A 17078-nucleotide genomic window follows, 5' to 3' on the forward strand; every position below is an offset into this window, starting at 1 on the left:
TTCCTTTTGGTGCTGCTGTGGTAATAAGGAGCCTTTGTGATGTCCTTCTCAATAGACCCACCATATTTCTGGCCTAAAAACATTACAACATGACTCTCAAGATACCATACCTTCCTTCCTTTCCTCGAGTCACCCATTTTATTGGGAGAGTGTACCAAGAGCTCTGCATCACGTCCAATAAATTTCTCTTCATAACATACTTTTAGAATGAAAATGCTTTTCTGTACTAGAGCATTTTGAAACCTCATGTATTCCAGTGTTACCATAACATAGAGGGTACAAAGAAACCTTAATACATGAGGTTTGGACAGAATTTCTGGACTCAGAAGGATTTGGCAGTTTTTAGTAGTTTGCAGCACTGTGCTGTGGTAGTGTATGAACTTGCATGATTGACTTGAACATTTTTCCTTTACATTTCAAGGTTGCCTGGGAAACCCATCTTGGAAGCTTCAAACCTAGTGGTGGGTGTGTGTGTGTGTGTGTGGTAGGAGGCTAGAGGATAGAGCACTGCCTGCTGTTGCATTTAATGACTGATTGGTAGGTTATACTTTTGACTGTTTAACTTCTGCAGAATCATAGAAGTTAAAGTAGACTTGGATGGGAGAACCTGTCGAATCCTTCAGTCCTTCTTCTTGCTAGTGCAGAATTGTTCTTTACAAGACACTTCTTAGCATGTTGTCCAGTTGTTTCAAAACAAAACAAAACAAAAACCTCCCAAGTGATGGTTCTCCACCACTTGAGTTTTCCTTGCAGTCTAATAGATTTCACTTCCAGTAAAGTTTTCCTGATATTCAGCCTAAACTGTCCTTCCTTTGACTTAGGCCTGGTCTACGCTTGGGGGGTGGGGAATCGATCTAAGTTACGCAACTTCAGCTACATGAATAATGTAGCTGAAGTCGATGTACTTAGACCTACTCACTACAATGGCTTCACTGTGGTGAGTCGTCTGCTGCCGCTCCCCCGTTGACTCCGCCTGTGCCTCTCGCGGGGTGGAGTACAGGAGTTGATGGGAGAGCACTTGGGGGTCGAAGACACGATAAATCGATCCCTGCTGGATCGACTGCTACCCGCCAATCCGGCAGGTAGTGTAGACATCCACTAACCACTACTGGATTAAATATCTCGTTCTTGGAAGGTGGTCTGGAAAAATCCCTGCCTTGTGTCAAAGACTTGTAGGCTAGAGTGGCATCTCTGAGATCTCGAAGCTCTTTACATTCTGCACCTGTTCCTTTATTCAGACCTCTCGGCTGCTTTGTAATACTGCAGAAGAGTGGGCAGTATCTCACTTGGCAACCAGTTGTTGCTGTAGCAGCTTGGATAAAAATAGATGGTTTTTAAAAAAAATAAAAATATTTTGTTGTTTAAATTTTTTTAATGTAAATTAAATAGGTTTATTTTAAAAAATAAATTCATTTGAAACTATGACAATGTATGTTAAGGCCTAAATTTATTCTAATCTATGATCTACTAGTTCTAAAATCTTGAAGGACATTGTTTCTCGTCACCATCAGTTCATTTCACTAACTACAGGTAATGCTTCCTTTGTTTAATAAATCAGTTTTAAATGCAAAACATGTTTTGATAAACGTTTATGTATTCAGCACATTTAAAGTAGATTTATTTACTTAATTAACCAACTTTGAAATGCTGTGGGGCTTCTGGCATTTTTAATTGGATTTGAATTCCCATCCAAATAGAGCTTGACATAAGGCACAGGTCAAAAAATTAATCATCTAGTAAATAAAAAATGCATTATTCACCATTTTCTAACATCATAAAATGTAAAAATTAAGAATCTGAATAAATGTAAATTAAGCTATATGATTGCTTAAATAAATGGGTAGACATACAATATATCTTCCTGGTTTGCAATAAGAAGCCCCACGTTTAGTGTAAAGGCTATATTTAGGTGCAATTCCATCATGGTTTTTATGGTTAATTCTCATTAATTGATAACTATTCTTTTGTACAAGAAGTACAAATGCAAAATACAATTAAAATCAGTGATCAAGGTTTCCTGCTTACTGATTTAATTCATTATTAAAATTCGTTATTTAAGTTGCTTTGATTTAAATCAGTCCACCCTGAACTTAGATGGTAACAGTGCCAGTGATGACAACTTGAGTTTTAGAATACACAACTGCTTGTATCACCAAATTATATTGATTCTTTTTCATGCTAAAAAGTGGGAAATGGTATGCTTAAGCTCAGTTACCATTTCGCACTTGACCACCTCTAGCAGATTTTATTATCTGTCCCTGGAGAGTTGTGCTCCCTTAAACACAGTAACCTTAAACATTAGTAGCTGAGTGCAGCTCTCTTGCCCTCTAATGTTAAGAGATTCTTTTAGAGATAAAGAGTAGCTTTCCATGACATTTGGTGTGCTGACTTGGCATTCATATACCAGTAGTCCAAAGCTCCGTAAAGACAGAACAGTTGCTCACAACAGCATGTGAATTAAGTGAAACTACATTGTAGAGAAACTAAGGCCTTGGCTACACTGGTGCTGTACAGCGCTGCAACTTGCTGCGCTCAAGGGTGTGAAAACACCCCCCCCCCGAGCGCAGCGAGTACAGCGCTGTCAAGCGCCAGTGTGATGAGAGCCTGCAGCGCTGCACGCTCTCTCACAGCGCTGCAAGCTACTCCCCTCGGAGAGGTGGAATACATACAGCGCAACTCGGCAGCGCTGTGAATTCCCGAGTATAGCCAAGGCCTGACAGACAGAAAGGTGAAGTGACTTGCCCAAGGTCACATCAAGTCAATGGCAGAATTGGGAATAGAATTTACACCTCCTAACTTGCAGTTTGGTTCTCTTTTCTTCTGGGCATGCTCTCTCTCTAGGAGAATATTACCTACAATGGTCTATCTTCTCTTTGAAATTCCCCTCCCAATAAACCACCCACTAGCGTCTATCTCAGGAGTCATTTAACCAGGTTTAAACTCTTTTTTTTTTAAAGGGGGGCTACACACACCATCTGATTCTCTGGAATTTTGAGATGCATAGAACTGTCATTAGATGCTGGAACTTGTAGAAGAAATCAGCACCTTTATTACCGTGGCGATCATGAAAACCTGGTCTCAGGCATATCTACCCAACTCTTACACCGTTGTTCCTGTTCATGCAGTGGCATAGGTGGGGCATGTTTGCGTTAGCCTTTCTTCCTAAACATCCCAGCACGTCTACCACAATTGTGAACAATGTCAGAACTGCTAGTGTAGACTGGCTGTTGTCATCTAACCTTGCTGAGAGAAAGTCTACTGTAGCATTCCCACTATTGCGACCACTGGCAGAGCTGTATTGGTCCTAGGAATACTGGGAAACTTTCCGTAGTGTAGAGAAAGTCTAGTACAGATGAGGCCTTGTTGGCAGTTGCTGCAATAAGAGTAGTAAATCCTTGTGGTGTAAACAAAGCTTGGCTGGGGAGAAGAAGGGCTTGCTGTTGCTTATCCTTTTTAACAAGAACAATGCCTTACTGTTAGATGCATAGATAGAAATCTCACATGGGAGGATCCCTTTTGGGGAAGGGGAAGAGAGGGGAGAGAACAACAAGCAGGAGACCCGAAGCCTTGAAATCGCTAAATGGTCTTGATATGCCCTAGAGCATCTTTGAATTATTTGCCAAGCTTTGAACTGTTGTCAAGGGGAGAAGTTGGAAGGGCGACTTAGCCTGGACAAAGGCTGTTTGGGAAGAGTACTCTCTCTCCCCTGTTCTACACCCCGTCCTGTGTGCTCTGAGTAAACACGCATGTAAGTTGCATATGAACATTCTGGCTTCTTCGCTTAAGTATCAGCCTGTTTTGAACCATGTGGCATATGTGCCTGTTGTGAATTTTTGGCATCTAAAAGTCTGTGTTTGATGCTAATAGCTGTCTGAGTGTCTGTATTGAGTGGAAACAGGATCCTCTCACAGCTTGGACTCGCCCTGCCATACTGTGTGAGCAATGAAGAGTAATAGGCTTGTGGCTGAGTCTTAATTGAACGCAGCGGAGGAGGGCATCTCATAATATTTGTCTGAGCATAGAGCCAGGGACGCTAAAGGAGCTAGCTTTAAGTGGCCCATTATGAGCCTGGCTGCAAGGTGGTTTGTCTGTCACATGTTATGTTTCAACTTGTTCCCAGTCAAGATGGACTGGAATCTGGGGTATTGTTACCTGCAGATGGACTGACCTCAGATTCTCTTCAGCTGAGAGGCAGACTTTACCCAGAGAAGATGTAGTGCTGCTAATGAGCACATAGCTTCTGGTAAGAGGCTGATCTTGCATTTTCTTGTAGGCTTTAGTGCCCTGCAAAATACAACAGCATCAACTCCACACGAAGCAGACATGGCTTCAGAGGCTCCACCCTGGCTACTAGTGGCCACTGCTACTACCTCATGCTGTCTGCAATGAAGGGTATTTGTGTTTATGTTCTATAATTGCGGAGCACATTGGGCTGCAGTTTTTTGTAAGACATCAGAGAAGAGCATTTGCGAGAGAAATTGGGCTGGCAAAAAGGAAATGTGCACCTGTGAGACAAGATGATACAGATTATGTGGAATCGTCATTCTTTTTGGCAAATCTCCTTTGACTGCAGCATGCATCAGTTTACATGGTGATGTACCTTGGTGCCAGTTGCTATTAGATTCCTTGATGCCAACCATTATTAAGGTTCCTTAGTTGGTTTAACAGGTCAGTGTGGGCTGGATTGTGAATGCTACCTCGTGGCATAAGCATGTATAAGCAGCATGTGTTAGATGCAATTAATCATTCCTAAACTTTGTTACAGGACATGGGCAGCTGTATTTATCTATCCTTTCAAAAGAGCCCCCTCTTTCCTTTGCCTTCTTGCCTTTGTTTACTGTGAGTATTTGTCTGTGCTGCCTTGTTGGCACATGGAAGTCTCCTTTCCCCATACTTGTAAAACCAGTTACTTTGAACTAGTTACTTGAAGTTTCTGTGTCGGTTTTCCTGGTTTCACAGGCCCAGGATATTGATTGCCAAAGACACACCCTTTCCCATTTTTACTTTCCCTGTCAGGCTAAGGCCATAGTTACTGCATATGGGTGTGATACTCTTTCCTTGCATAGCACAAGAGGTTGTCACTTCTACAGCAGCTTCTCACTTCTTCTTAGTATATGCACAATGTGCCTCAGGTGGCATGTGACCAGGATTCATCACTGAATTTGGTCCGATGTTTGGATCATTAGCTTCTGTCTTGGGTACTGAAAAGGAGTGCAAGGTGAACGCTGATCCATAGAGAGAGCCATGTACTGAGATGTTTGACTCTTCTCTGAGAATTGTATCATGCAAACCTGATGAAAGGATTTGTTACATGGGCTCTAATCTTAGATTTATTTGGTGTAGGTTTTCAGATCACTTTGCAGAGACTTTGTTTTTTAAATGTGTTCCTGTTTTTTGGCTACGCTCCTCTCCCCTTTTATTTTGATATTCCCTGCTGTCAAGGTTTCTGTGTCGGACAGCTAGGCACCATTTCTTCACACCTGCTAGTGCTCTGATGGCTTTCGTTTCCACCCAAATCATGCAAATATACCAAGCAGCTCAGGTTTACTCTCCCTTCTCTGTCAGTGGGGAATGGATAGGGAAGAAAGCATGCAGGAATGACAATTGGAAAGCTGTATGCTGTGTAGTTGTAGCTGTGTTGGTCACAGGATGTTAGAGATAAGATGTGTGAGGTAATATCTTTTATTGGCTTGACTTCCTGTTGGGGTGAGACAAGCTTTCGAGCCACACAGAGCTCTTCTTCAGGTCTGAGAAAGGTGCTCCCAGTGTCACAGCAAAATGCAAGGTGGAACAGATTGTTTTGCATAAGTAGTTAGCTCATATTGTAAGAGACCATTCAAGGAAAGCTGATGATTAGGTGGTACCTGCTGGTATCTCTAGATACTGGGGGAGCGAGGAGATCATGGTGGGTTCCTTTCTTTTTGTTTGTGCACCTGAAAATGTACTGTGTGCTTGGTTAGAGATGTTGCAGGCTAAGCTCTGGGATTGTTCTGGGGCTAATTGCTATAAGCCTGACTTTCAGAAGTGCTGAGCACTCATAACTCCACTGAAGTCAGTAGAAAGGAGGTGCAGTGCTTGGCATCTCTGAAAACCAGACCAGATATTGCTGTAATAGTAATGATGCTCTGAGTTATTCATGGACTATCTCAGCCTGCTCTAAGCTCCTGTCAGAATCTTACTGATACATCTGCCTGATCCATCCCTTTGTTCCCTCCTTCCTTAACCACTCCAAATGGTGCTCCACCCAAACCGACCTTCCACATGCTAGTAACACTGAAGTATCCTAGCCCCTAGTGGCAAGTGTAGGCGCAAACCCAGGACTGTACATTGGGATTACACCTTGATATCTGACATGCAGAAAAGACAGAGCTGTTCGCTCACCAGAACTTGCTGATTTTGTCAGTTTTGTACTTTGTTTGCTGTTTAAATTTACACTTCTGCTGGCCTTGCTGGGAGCTATAATAAAAACCCTGCAGGAATGATTGACTGATTTATGGCCTTTGGTTGATGACCTCATTATTGACAAGAATGCAGAGATGGATTCCCACTTGTTTGTATAGAAGTGGAATAATAGAAGCACCAAGAGGCTGCAAAGGTTTTCTGCTCCTTCTCAGAGCTCATTGCGGGTGGACAGTGCTTTCAATTACCTGTCCAGGCCAGATATTTGAGTCAAATGTCCCAGGCCCCAGGTAGTCTGGGGCAGAGAGATAAAAAATAACTCTTCTTCCTGGCAAGTTCTGACACCCATTTTAAACGTTCTGGAAACTATGGCACTATAAATTCCCACCTTGCTCCACATATGTACACACCCCTTCCTTGGGGAAAAGTCCACACCCTAGGCCTGAATCTTCAAGTTCTGCCCATTCGCCGTACTCCTTTCTGTCCTGGGGAGTGACATAAGGTGCTACTTTTGCTGCACTGGCTGAATACTAGACTCCATATCCTGCTGTCCCAAGTGTTATTGCTGGTATGCTAGGGCAGGGCTTTTTATTTCTGCATTGAGTGCTCTGAGTGGATCATAAAGTTTTGGTGAAGTGGTAGAATTACAAGGTACAGAGAACTATACTCTCTTGTAGCACTGCACTGAGGGACAGGTGCACTATTCTCTTTCCCCCTTCCCCCTTAGTAGAGGATTAAGCTTGATGTTTTACAAAAACAGGCTAATAATTAACATAACTACATTCCAGGCAACACCAGCTCCTTATGCTATACCCATAATGCCAGCCTAAAATGTTTACTTTCCCCTCCTCAGCTCAGGAGCCATAGGGTTATCTGGGGTAAAAACTGATACTAGTCTATGCTGCCACCAACTCTGGAAGTTAGGTGGCTTTTTGAGCTGGTTTCTTTAAACACTTATCTTACTGCGGTAGTATCCTTTTGCGTTCTGTTACTTGTCATCTTTCTTGGACAAGGTCAGGTGAAGAGATTTAAAAAAAAAGGCAAAGTGTAAACTGCATTGTTTGTTTTTTAAAAGCCACAGGGATTCTAGAATTGAGCAGCATGAAAAAGGGATTATGCAAACCAAATCCTACTATCTGGGAAAATGTGCTGCAGTGGTGTTGAGTTTTAGACCCTGTTAACTCCCCATATAGCTGTGCTGTCTCGTCCTGGCCTGCTGAATTCCGTGTTACTTGCTGAAACAAAATAAAGGACCCAATTCAGATTAATTTTTTACACTCTAAAATCCCACTTGTTTAAACATGGTTTTGCTTTTTTACTAGGTTTCTGGTGCCAGGTGGTTAAAGAGGGAAAATGAGAAGGTTTTTGAGACACGGACATGATCCCGTAAGAGAGAGGCTCAAGCGTGACCTTTTCCAGTTTAACAAGGTATGGTGGGCTCTTCAAATGAGCTTTAAGGGAAACCAGCATGAAAGAGAAAATCTGTCCATTGTCACTGAAGGGAGAGGAGGGAAGGTTCATTCAGGTATGTATGGAAAAGCTAGCTACAACAGAGGTGGATTGCCCTCATATTTGGTAAATCAAAGCTGGGTTTTTTTGCAGTCCCTCTGATACAAACATGTTTGTACGTGTGCATGTCTTAAGTTCACAGGTCATTCGTGGGTTTTGAGATACCACATTCTTAGTTTTAGGTCTGTGTGGTTCACGAGAAAACAGATTACTAACATTTTCTCTTTGAAATAATCTCCTCACTCCCTCAATGTGACTATAGTCCTGCTGTGACTAATACATAGGACTTTCACAGTGTTTTGTGTCTTTAAAGTGCTACACATGTTCTCACAACACCTCTATGAAGAAAGTAAATATTATTCCTGTTGTACCAATGGTGTGGCCTGGGAAAGGACTGAGACAGAGAAGCTGTGACTTGGCTGAAGCCACTGAGGGTGTCTCAGAGCCACGATTAGATTTTAGGAGTCCTGTTCTCAGGCCATACTTCAGTTGGTTAATGCAGAAGTGAGTACATGGGATTCAAATGGGGGAGGCTACAAAGGCAGCTCTTGTGGCAAATGTGATTGTGCTGTTGTCCTGCCAGTTCTGAATTCATACATCCAGGTTTTTGTGAGGGTTCCATTCTCTACAAACAGGGAACAGCTGTGTCTGAGCACTGCTATCCACCCAGCACTTGGAGAGTTCAGTTTAGTTAGGGAACATTGGCCTTGGCTACACTTGCGGATTCACAGTGCTGCCGCGGCAGCGCTGTGAAGCGCAAGTGTAGTTGCGCCGCCAGCGCTGCGAGAGCTGTCTCGCAGCACTGTAAGTACTCCACCTCTCCAAGGGGAATAGCTTGCAGCACTGTGAGCGAGCGTGCAGCGCTGCATTCGCTGCGCTCGGGGGGGTGTTTTTTCACACCCCTGAGCGCAGCAAGTGCAGCGCTGTGAATTGCCAGTGTAGCCAAGGCAGTTGTCTTTTTGCCTGTTTGTAAAATGCCTAGCATACCTTCACTGCTATATCTTTCTCTGCTTTATGTGATGTTTTCTGACTTTAGTGGTGATATTTGATTCAGTCCTACAAAGGAAAATGTGATATTAACAAGATGGTGACTTTCTGTCTAAGACACTACTTTTTAGTAATTTATTCTTTGTAATTAATCACAGTATTTAACAAAAATGACCCCTTATACACTCTTCTTTGTTAGCAAGGGATTGATTGGAAACACTTATTGCTAGGAGAATCTACAGTTTGCCTTTCTAGCAAGGAATCCTTTGTCATTTTTTTACACTTTTTTTTCCAGCAAAGATCTGGCTCTAAATCTTGTCTTCTTCCATTATTACCTGTAGAGTGATAATAGAAAGGGTTTCAGAGAAGCAAACTTTAGATATAATGGAGACCGCCATAAGACTGGCGGGTCCTAAAAAGTCAGACTAAGGCCTTGGCAACCCTCGGGACTTCACAGTGCTGCCGCGGCAGTGCTGTGAAGCGCGAGTGTAGTTGTGCCGCCAGCGCTGAGAGAGAGCTCTCGCCGCGCTGTATGTACTCCACCTCTCCGAGGGGAATAGCTTGCAGCGCTGCAGGCTCTGATTACACTGGCGTGTTACAGCGCTGTACTCGCTGCGCTCGGGGGGGGGGGGGGCATTTTCACACCCCTGAGCGCAGCAAGTTGCAGCGCTGTACAGCACCAGTGTAGCCAAGGCCTTAGGTTTTGGCATGTCAAAGGTTATGGCTTTGAGGAGCCAAGAGGTTAAGAACGTTTTCTGTTGCTAGGGAATGGTCCTTGTTAAAGGTGCAACATGAAGGTGGAGCTTCATGAACACTTAAGTTCCTGTTCTTTAGCACTTTCATGAATTTATTCTTCAAAAGTCCTCAAATATAATGCTGGATAAGAACTGGTCTGGGAAGGGACTAGTAACCGCTCAGATTCTTTATCTAATTTCAGTTGGGAGTCTATAGTATCTAATCAATGCAGTCAGGTTGTATCTCTTATGTCTGTTAATCATATTTAAGTACTACACGTGTTGCTTGTGAGGGCTAATAGTGTATAACACAAAATCTGGTTACAGGACACAAGCTATTCCCATGATAGTTCTCTTATTGCGCGTTCTTATATAAAGGTTAAACATGAATCCATTTTGTACATCTAAATTCATAGTGCTACTTATATTAGTGGGATATGCTGATGCAGTAACTACAAGTACGGCTATGTCGACACAGCAGCTGGGAGGGTGCTTCCTGGTGCAGGTAGACAGACATGCACTAGCTCTGCCTCAACTAACATGCTAAAAATAGTGTCACTTTGGTGGCATGGGCTAGCTCCTGAGTACAATCCTGCCCGTGCATGTCTGCTTATCGGTGCTGAGAAGCACCCTCCCCAGCTGCTGTGTAGACCTGGCTGCTCTAACAGATTTGTACTACAAAAATAAACAGGAGCACTCCAGTGAATAAAAAGAGAACAATTTCTTCTCTTGGGGCTGAGATGTATCCTCCTCCTTCCCTGATACAGAGCTTGGCATTCTATCAGTATGGGCACAAGTTAGTCCTCAGTTTGTCTAACTTCTCTCCATGCAGGGATGTATGTGCAGTACATCAAAAGTTGAGTAGTGTAACTACTGACTGATTAGTGTAAGGGAAAAAATTGAGAGGGCAGTAGACAGTATATTTTGGTGACAAAAATATAATGCCCATATAACCTGGGGCACTGTCTGTTCCTATTTTGCTGGCATTAGTATATCAACTGGAAACCCTACATTTTTGATGGGAGAGAACAAATTTCTGGGATGTTTCCTTGTACAGCATTTAATTGTTGAGCTGTCCCGGTATCCTCTGATGCAGAAACCAGGCAAATAGACATGGTCCCAGAAAGTATGATCTTCCCATAAGCACTGGAAAGGAAGAATCATTTGAGGAAAAGTGATCTCCACACCTACAGTGTTGTGGTCCTCCAATTAAAATAGCGCTATATATTCTGGGATGCTTTTTCTTCCCTTAAAATTTGTCTTGTGTAGCCCAGTCATCCTTTGAATCCTCCCAGCTAGACTGCTTCGAGAGAGCCCTATTTCACTTGGTGGGATTATTGGACTGTGGCTTTGTGTACTGGTCAATATGAATTATTACAGCTATGGAGATTTTTTTTTTTTAAACATTAGCTTTGTCTCCTTCTCCATCCCAGTTTAGCTATATCTCCCTATTGAGGGATTTTTCTCATTTTAGACCTGTATCTAACTGCATCACACGTGGACCTGGCTGCTTCTTGCTCTTTGTTCAATATTAGATGTAAAATTCAGTAGTTCTGATGTTGGTAATTAGCAGTAAATCACTATACCTACATACTCAAGTAATGAATTGGCTATGAGGGTGTAATCCCATTGAAATCAGTGGAGTTGCATCTGCTTATGCCAGCAATGAATAGGGCTACTTTAAGGACATGCCTCCTGCTTAACTTGATGTAATTGTTCAACTGGGATTTTAAGCATTTTAAAGGCTTATGTCTCCCAGCTTGGTTCTCACCTCCTTCCTGTTCTGTCTGCTTTCCAGAGTTTACCTGTTGTCAGAAATTGAACAACCCAGATAATTTTGAAGGACTGACCTGTGCAGCCAGGCTAGCTTTCCAGCCTCTCTCCTATTAAACTCTTGTAACAACATGTGCTCTTTAAATAATTGCCTTCTGACATTCTGTGTGGATGACTTGGCTTTGCATACCTCTCTATGTATGACCAAGAACTACCTGTACTTGTATATACCTGTTGCAATAATCCTGTTTTTAGCTCAATAGGTAGCAGAGTGAAAGGTTTGTGTACTTGACAATCTGCTTTTTAAAAAAAGTTCATCCTGCTTTTAGCATAATATCTGATACATTTGGCTCAGTCCAAATCCAAGACAAAACATGTTCAGACTGGCACTGTCTGATTAGATGATAGGTAACACATAGGTGAACCAGCCTGTCCTGCAGCTGAGTTGCAAACTGGGTTATAGTAGAAAAGAGATTACCTCACCCACCTTTTCTTACCACATTGGAAGCATTCCGTTTAATTTATGGCAGAGATGTGCGCTGCATTTTTCCTTCTCTTCCCACCTGTTGCTAAGTGGTGTGATGGATGGTTGATTTTTAACTCGCTGAATAAGGAACTATGTCAAACAGATTTAACACCCACCGGCCTCATTGTTGTCTTCAAAGGGAGTATTTAACAAAGATGCAGTTCCTTTATTTTGCATGGTCATAAAATGTCTAAATAGGACTGCAGGGGAGGGAAAGGAGGAGGAACAGCTATGGACCCAGTTCAGACAGCTTCAGTTTGGATTGAATGAGCTGTTTGCCCATTTCTTTCTTGCAGCAAATATAGCTAATGTGAAACACCTCTGTTCACGAATGCTGCCGACACTAGGCTTCCTTTTGCCCTGAACTTGAAACTGGTTTTTGCAGTTTTAGGAAAATGAAAATGAAACCTCCTGGCTCACCTAAAAGAAACAAAAAGGTCCCTTTTTGAGAAGGGGATGACATTGCTGTCACACCAGTACTTTATATGCACCACTAAAAGGCTCTATTGTACTCTCATCCTCCCTTCCCCCACTAGAGGCTCACCTGCTGAACAGGTTGAAGTACAGGCTGCTGCTTCCATCAGCCAGATATGAATGAGGGAAAACAGGGACAGCCAAACAGCTGCTGCCTTAGTTCTGACTTCACTGTACTAATTTGCAAGGAGAAAGAAATCCGCAGAGAGATCTTGATTAATCAATGGAGAGAAATCTGTATGCAAAGTCACACCCCAGTTCCAAAGCTGAACACAGCAACAAACCTGCCACAATGTACTTCCTGCCGTCTTGCCTACACTAGAAACAACAAACAAACCTGGAAATGCACACCCCACACCAGTCATCAATGATGCGTATTCAAATAACTTCATTTTATCCATTTTCCCCTCCTTTGTCTGTACATTGTCACATTTAAATTGCAGGCGCCTTATCTTGCGTTTGTAAAGCAACAGGCACACCTGCAGTGCTGTAAAAATAAACCCATTAAACTGCAGCTAACTGTTTTGCACTTGTTGTGGGCAGGATATTCCCATATCCTTGATGTGCATTAGGATTTTTATATATGCAGCTGGGGGAGGGGAAGACACATGAACTGCATTTCCACTTTTTATGATCAGTGGCAAGCAAGTGTCTATCTTCCATCCATTTCTTTGCCCTTGGGCCTTGAGCTCTATTAAGTGGAACATATTTAGAAACCGAACAGGAAGAATGTGCTGGTAGAATCCTCATCGTTTTATTTCTTGTATCAGGAAAATTTGGGAACAAAGACAACAAAGCTTGTCACTGCTGTTTAAATGAACAGCATCTAAATGGTCGTCTTTACAACCTCTTTTACAGCACAAAAATGACTTGTGTTGTATGTAGCACAGATGGAAAAGAGGTGAATTGATTTTACAGGTCATGGAATCCAGAACAGCATAGTTGTATCTATTACTTTTATTGCGAGGTTGAAATGAACCCATGTGATAAATTGTCATTCTAGACAAGATGTAGATATTGGTTTTACCAACAATTGGAATCATTTCTGTGCCTGATGCCAGATTATACTTATCCTAAAGTTACAGACATCCAGGGATAATGCGTTTGTGGTACCTAGTGCTGTATTCATATGGTAGAATACCACTGAGATGAATCAGCTTGCCTTCTACCTCCATAAATGTGGGTTCACATGTGACTTATATCAGTTGTACCATAAACGTTATTAGCTTAGAGTTGTGGTTGAATGTTACTGAACTCAAGGTTTCCACTGAAGACACCTTCACCGTAAGTGGTATTAAATGGAATAACTGTTTCTCTTGAATCACACTTATTTAAAAATAAAACTCACACAGTCCCATTACTGAACAGAATCAGTAAACTGAGGCCTTGTATACACTATGGGGGGATATCGATCTAAGTTACGCAACTTCAGCTATATGAATAATGTAGCTGAAGTTGACCTAGATCTACTTACCGCGGGGTCCACAGTATGCGATGTGGACTGGAGACGCTCTCCCGTCGATTCCCCTTGCGCTTCTCGTTCAGGTGGAGTACAGGAGTCAATGAGAGCGATATGCAGTGGATTTAGCAGGTCTTCACTAGACCCGCTAAATCGACTGCCAATGCATTGATCACTGCGTGTCGAACCCTGGTTCGTGTAGACAAGGCCTTATCAATTGGGGGAAATGGGAGAATATTGTATATTGTTTCAAGGTATAGATTTAAATGAAAACTTAAGAAATATTACAGCCCCGAGATGCCACATTTCAAGTGATAAGGATTCAAACTATCTTAAGCAGAAAGGAGTATTTGTCCTCAGATAATACTGAGCACCTGTGTAGCTCATTTTACTGTACAGTACTTTATGTACAAAATCAATCCACTTTAGGATGGAGCAATGCTTCCTTTCTTTCCTACTGGTATTGGATTAACCAAATCAGGTAATTGAGGGTTGGTAGAAAGTGTTGCAAGGACTCATATCAGTGGTCCTTTATTCCAGATTTATTCCCCATGGTTACTCTATGAAGCTAGTCCTGTATCAGGTGCCGCTAAGGCCTTCGCTGCCAAACTTGCTCCTTGTGCTGTTGCCCACATTCCTCTCTGAAGGACATGTTTGGATTCCAGGCCATTTGCTACCTAATCTTCAGTACATTTAAAAAAGAAGAAAAAAAACCACTTGAAATGTTTCGCCCTTCCCTATGGCTCATGGTACCTTTTTTGAACTCTTGATCACCTCACAAACAGAGGAAACTGACTGTACACAGAATAAACGAATGGGAGAGCTCTTCAGTTTGAGATGGTGCTTCTAGCACTAAGGCCCCATCTACTAGAAAAGGTTTGTGTGTATACTATACCAGCAAGAATGCTAAAGGAAATGCAGTTTATACCAGCAAGAATGCTTTTGCTGGTATAGCTTATGCCAGTTCCCTTACCTCAGAAAGGACCTTTTTTGCCAGTATGATTGCATGTTCACTAGATCTTTTACCAGAGCAGCTATATCTGTTAGGGGTGGGATTCCCCTCCCCCGCACATTCCTAACTGACCTAGGTATACTGGCACAATTTCTAAATGTGGAACTAAGTAAAGGGGCATTCCATTTGTTCTCTGACTTGTCCTGTGGTTTAGAAATGACTTCCCCTCTGGAAGCGCACAATCTACAACTCTCTTCAGATCTAATTGTAGTTACTATCTTAAGACCACATAATGTTCAGATATCCAGGGTTTGGGCCAACTGTACAACTGGCACTTCTGAAGACTAGAATCTGAGCTGTTTCCAAATTGCAGTAGTGCCATAGTTGTTGACTGCACTCTTAAGACACTGTTTACTCTGTAAATACTTTACATAGGTGTTTGTATTCAGTAAACTTCTTACCTACCTAGGTAGGTAGTACATATCCACTCCAAATTGTGTGTCTTGGTCTAAGCATGTATTATATGGCAGTCACTAAAACCAAACAAGCTGCTTTTTGTGCTCTTGTCCGCTAGAGTCATGAACATCTCTTAATAATCAGTAATAGAGCCTCTCTGAGCTAGTTTGATATGGCTTGATAGGTCCCTAGATACTATGAATAAAACCCAGTGTCCCCTGCTATGTTTGGGAATTGGATACCATATTCACCAGTTTTTCCAACTGCCCTGTGGGACGTTGCCTTCTTGGCTGGTACGTTGAGTCCATTCTGGGCACTTGCCATAAGGCTGCTAGCAGGAATTGATATACAAGCTATACATAAGAGCATAGGTGGTGAGTTATATGAGCCCGTGGTGCCTGTTCTCCACCAATATTCAGGAATGTGGGCCCAGCTCCACCAATGTTTGGGCTTATATTTTCAGAGCCATCCTGCCCATAGAATGGACCAGGGCAACTACCCTGGACCCCATACTTTGGGGGGCTCCACACTTCAGGGGGACACGGGGTCCAGGGTGGCCTAGGGGGATAGCAGGGGCCTGGCACTGGCAGCAGCGAGCGACCTGGCCCTGCTCCGCCCATGCCCCGCCTCTTCCCGGCCCTGCTGAGTCCCCTCCCCTCCCCCATTCCACTGGTTCCTTGTTGTGGAATATTCCTTTGCCATTTCTGTGGTAGTGAAAGTTGCAGTATTTCAGTGTTTATGCATCTGTACTGAATAACAAGCGGATCTTGGTAAGTCAATTTGACGGTTATTGACCGAGACAACCAAACTTCTTCTGTGGGAGCATCTTTTGACTTATAGCATGTTCAAGGATAATGTTTTATTTGAAACAACTAAACCATATTTAATTTCTGGCTTCTGCCCGTGTATGATGCACAATGCCCATGAAACTACATGTCCTTGAGGTGTGTTTTGTTTTCTCCAGACTGTAGAACATGGATTTCCCCACCAGCCCAGTGCATTGGGATATAGCCCCTCTCTCCATCTTGTGGCTATTGGGACCAGATCAGGAGCCATCAAACTGTATCCTTTCTACACGTGTGATTCACAACTTGCAGTGTCAGGTTTGATTCTTAAATTGTCTGGAGATTTATCTGACAAACAAAGGAAAGAACTTCACTCAGTAACCTTTTGTTTGAGCTCTAGCACTACTTTTAGAGAGATGGTTAATTACTCTTGCTTAATTTTGCACCTTATTTCTAGTCTGTAGTGGAATATATGATCTTAAAAAATAAGCAAAGTACATGGAATACGCCTAATGAATCTAGTCTTCCATTATTCAATTTTATATGTAGTTTTGTTCATATAATGCATTTAACACATTTGTATGCATTATATGGAAGCAGTAAAAGGGGGTGAAGTGATCCAATTCCTTTTAGAGAGACAAGATGGGTGAGGTAATATATTTTATTGGACCAACTTCTATTGGCGAGAGAGACAAGCTTTTGAGCTTATACAGAGTTCGTCTTCAGGTCAGACCTGAAGACAAGCTCTGTGTAAGTTCAAAAGTTTCTCTCTCTCACCAACAGAAGTTGGCCCAATAAAAGATATTCCCTCGCCCACCTTGCCTCTCTCATATCCTGAGACCAACATGGCTACAATAACACTGCGTACAACAAATTCCTTTACCAAGTAAGATCGTATGTGGAGGATCAGAATAGATGAGCATAATGATGCTTTCTGGCCTTAAAAGCTAATTGTCCCTTATTATAAAGGCCAAGGCTATCTTAATACTGTAAAGTGGGAGAGGGAGATTATATTTTATTCAAT

General features: G+C 42.4%; 1 protein-coding gene across 1 annotated transcript in view; it reads left to right on the forward strand.

Moving 5' to 3' along the window:
- LLGL2 (LLGL scribble cell polarity complex component 2) overlaps positions 1–17078 on the forward strand; it is a 52619-nt gene that overhangs the window by 5114 nt on the left and 30427 nt on the right. Inside the window, exons 2-3 of the mRNA XM_054047488.1 lie at positions 7722–7827; positions 16234–16331. Coding sequence (XP_053903463.1) covers positions 7753–7827; positions 16234–16331 — 173 coding nt within the window. The 5' untranslated portion in view covers positions 7722–7752. The remainder of the gene's footprint in view (positions 1–7721; positions 7828–16233; positions 16332–17078) is intronic.

Source organism: Malaclemys terrapin, chromosome 13 (assembly GCF_027887155.1).
Source record: "Malaclemys terrapin pileata isolate rMalTer1 chromosome 13, rMalTer1.hap1, whole genome shotgun sequence".
Lineage (NCBI taxonomy): Eukaryota > Metazoa > Chordata > Testudines > Emydidae > Malaclemys > Malaclemys terrapin.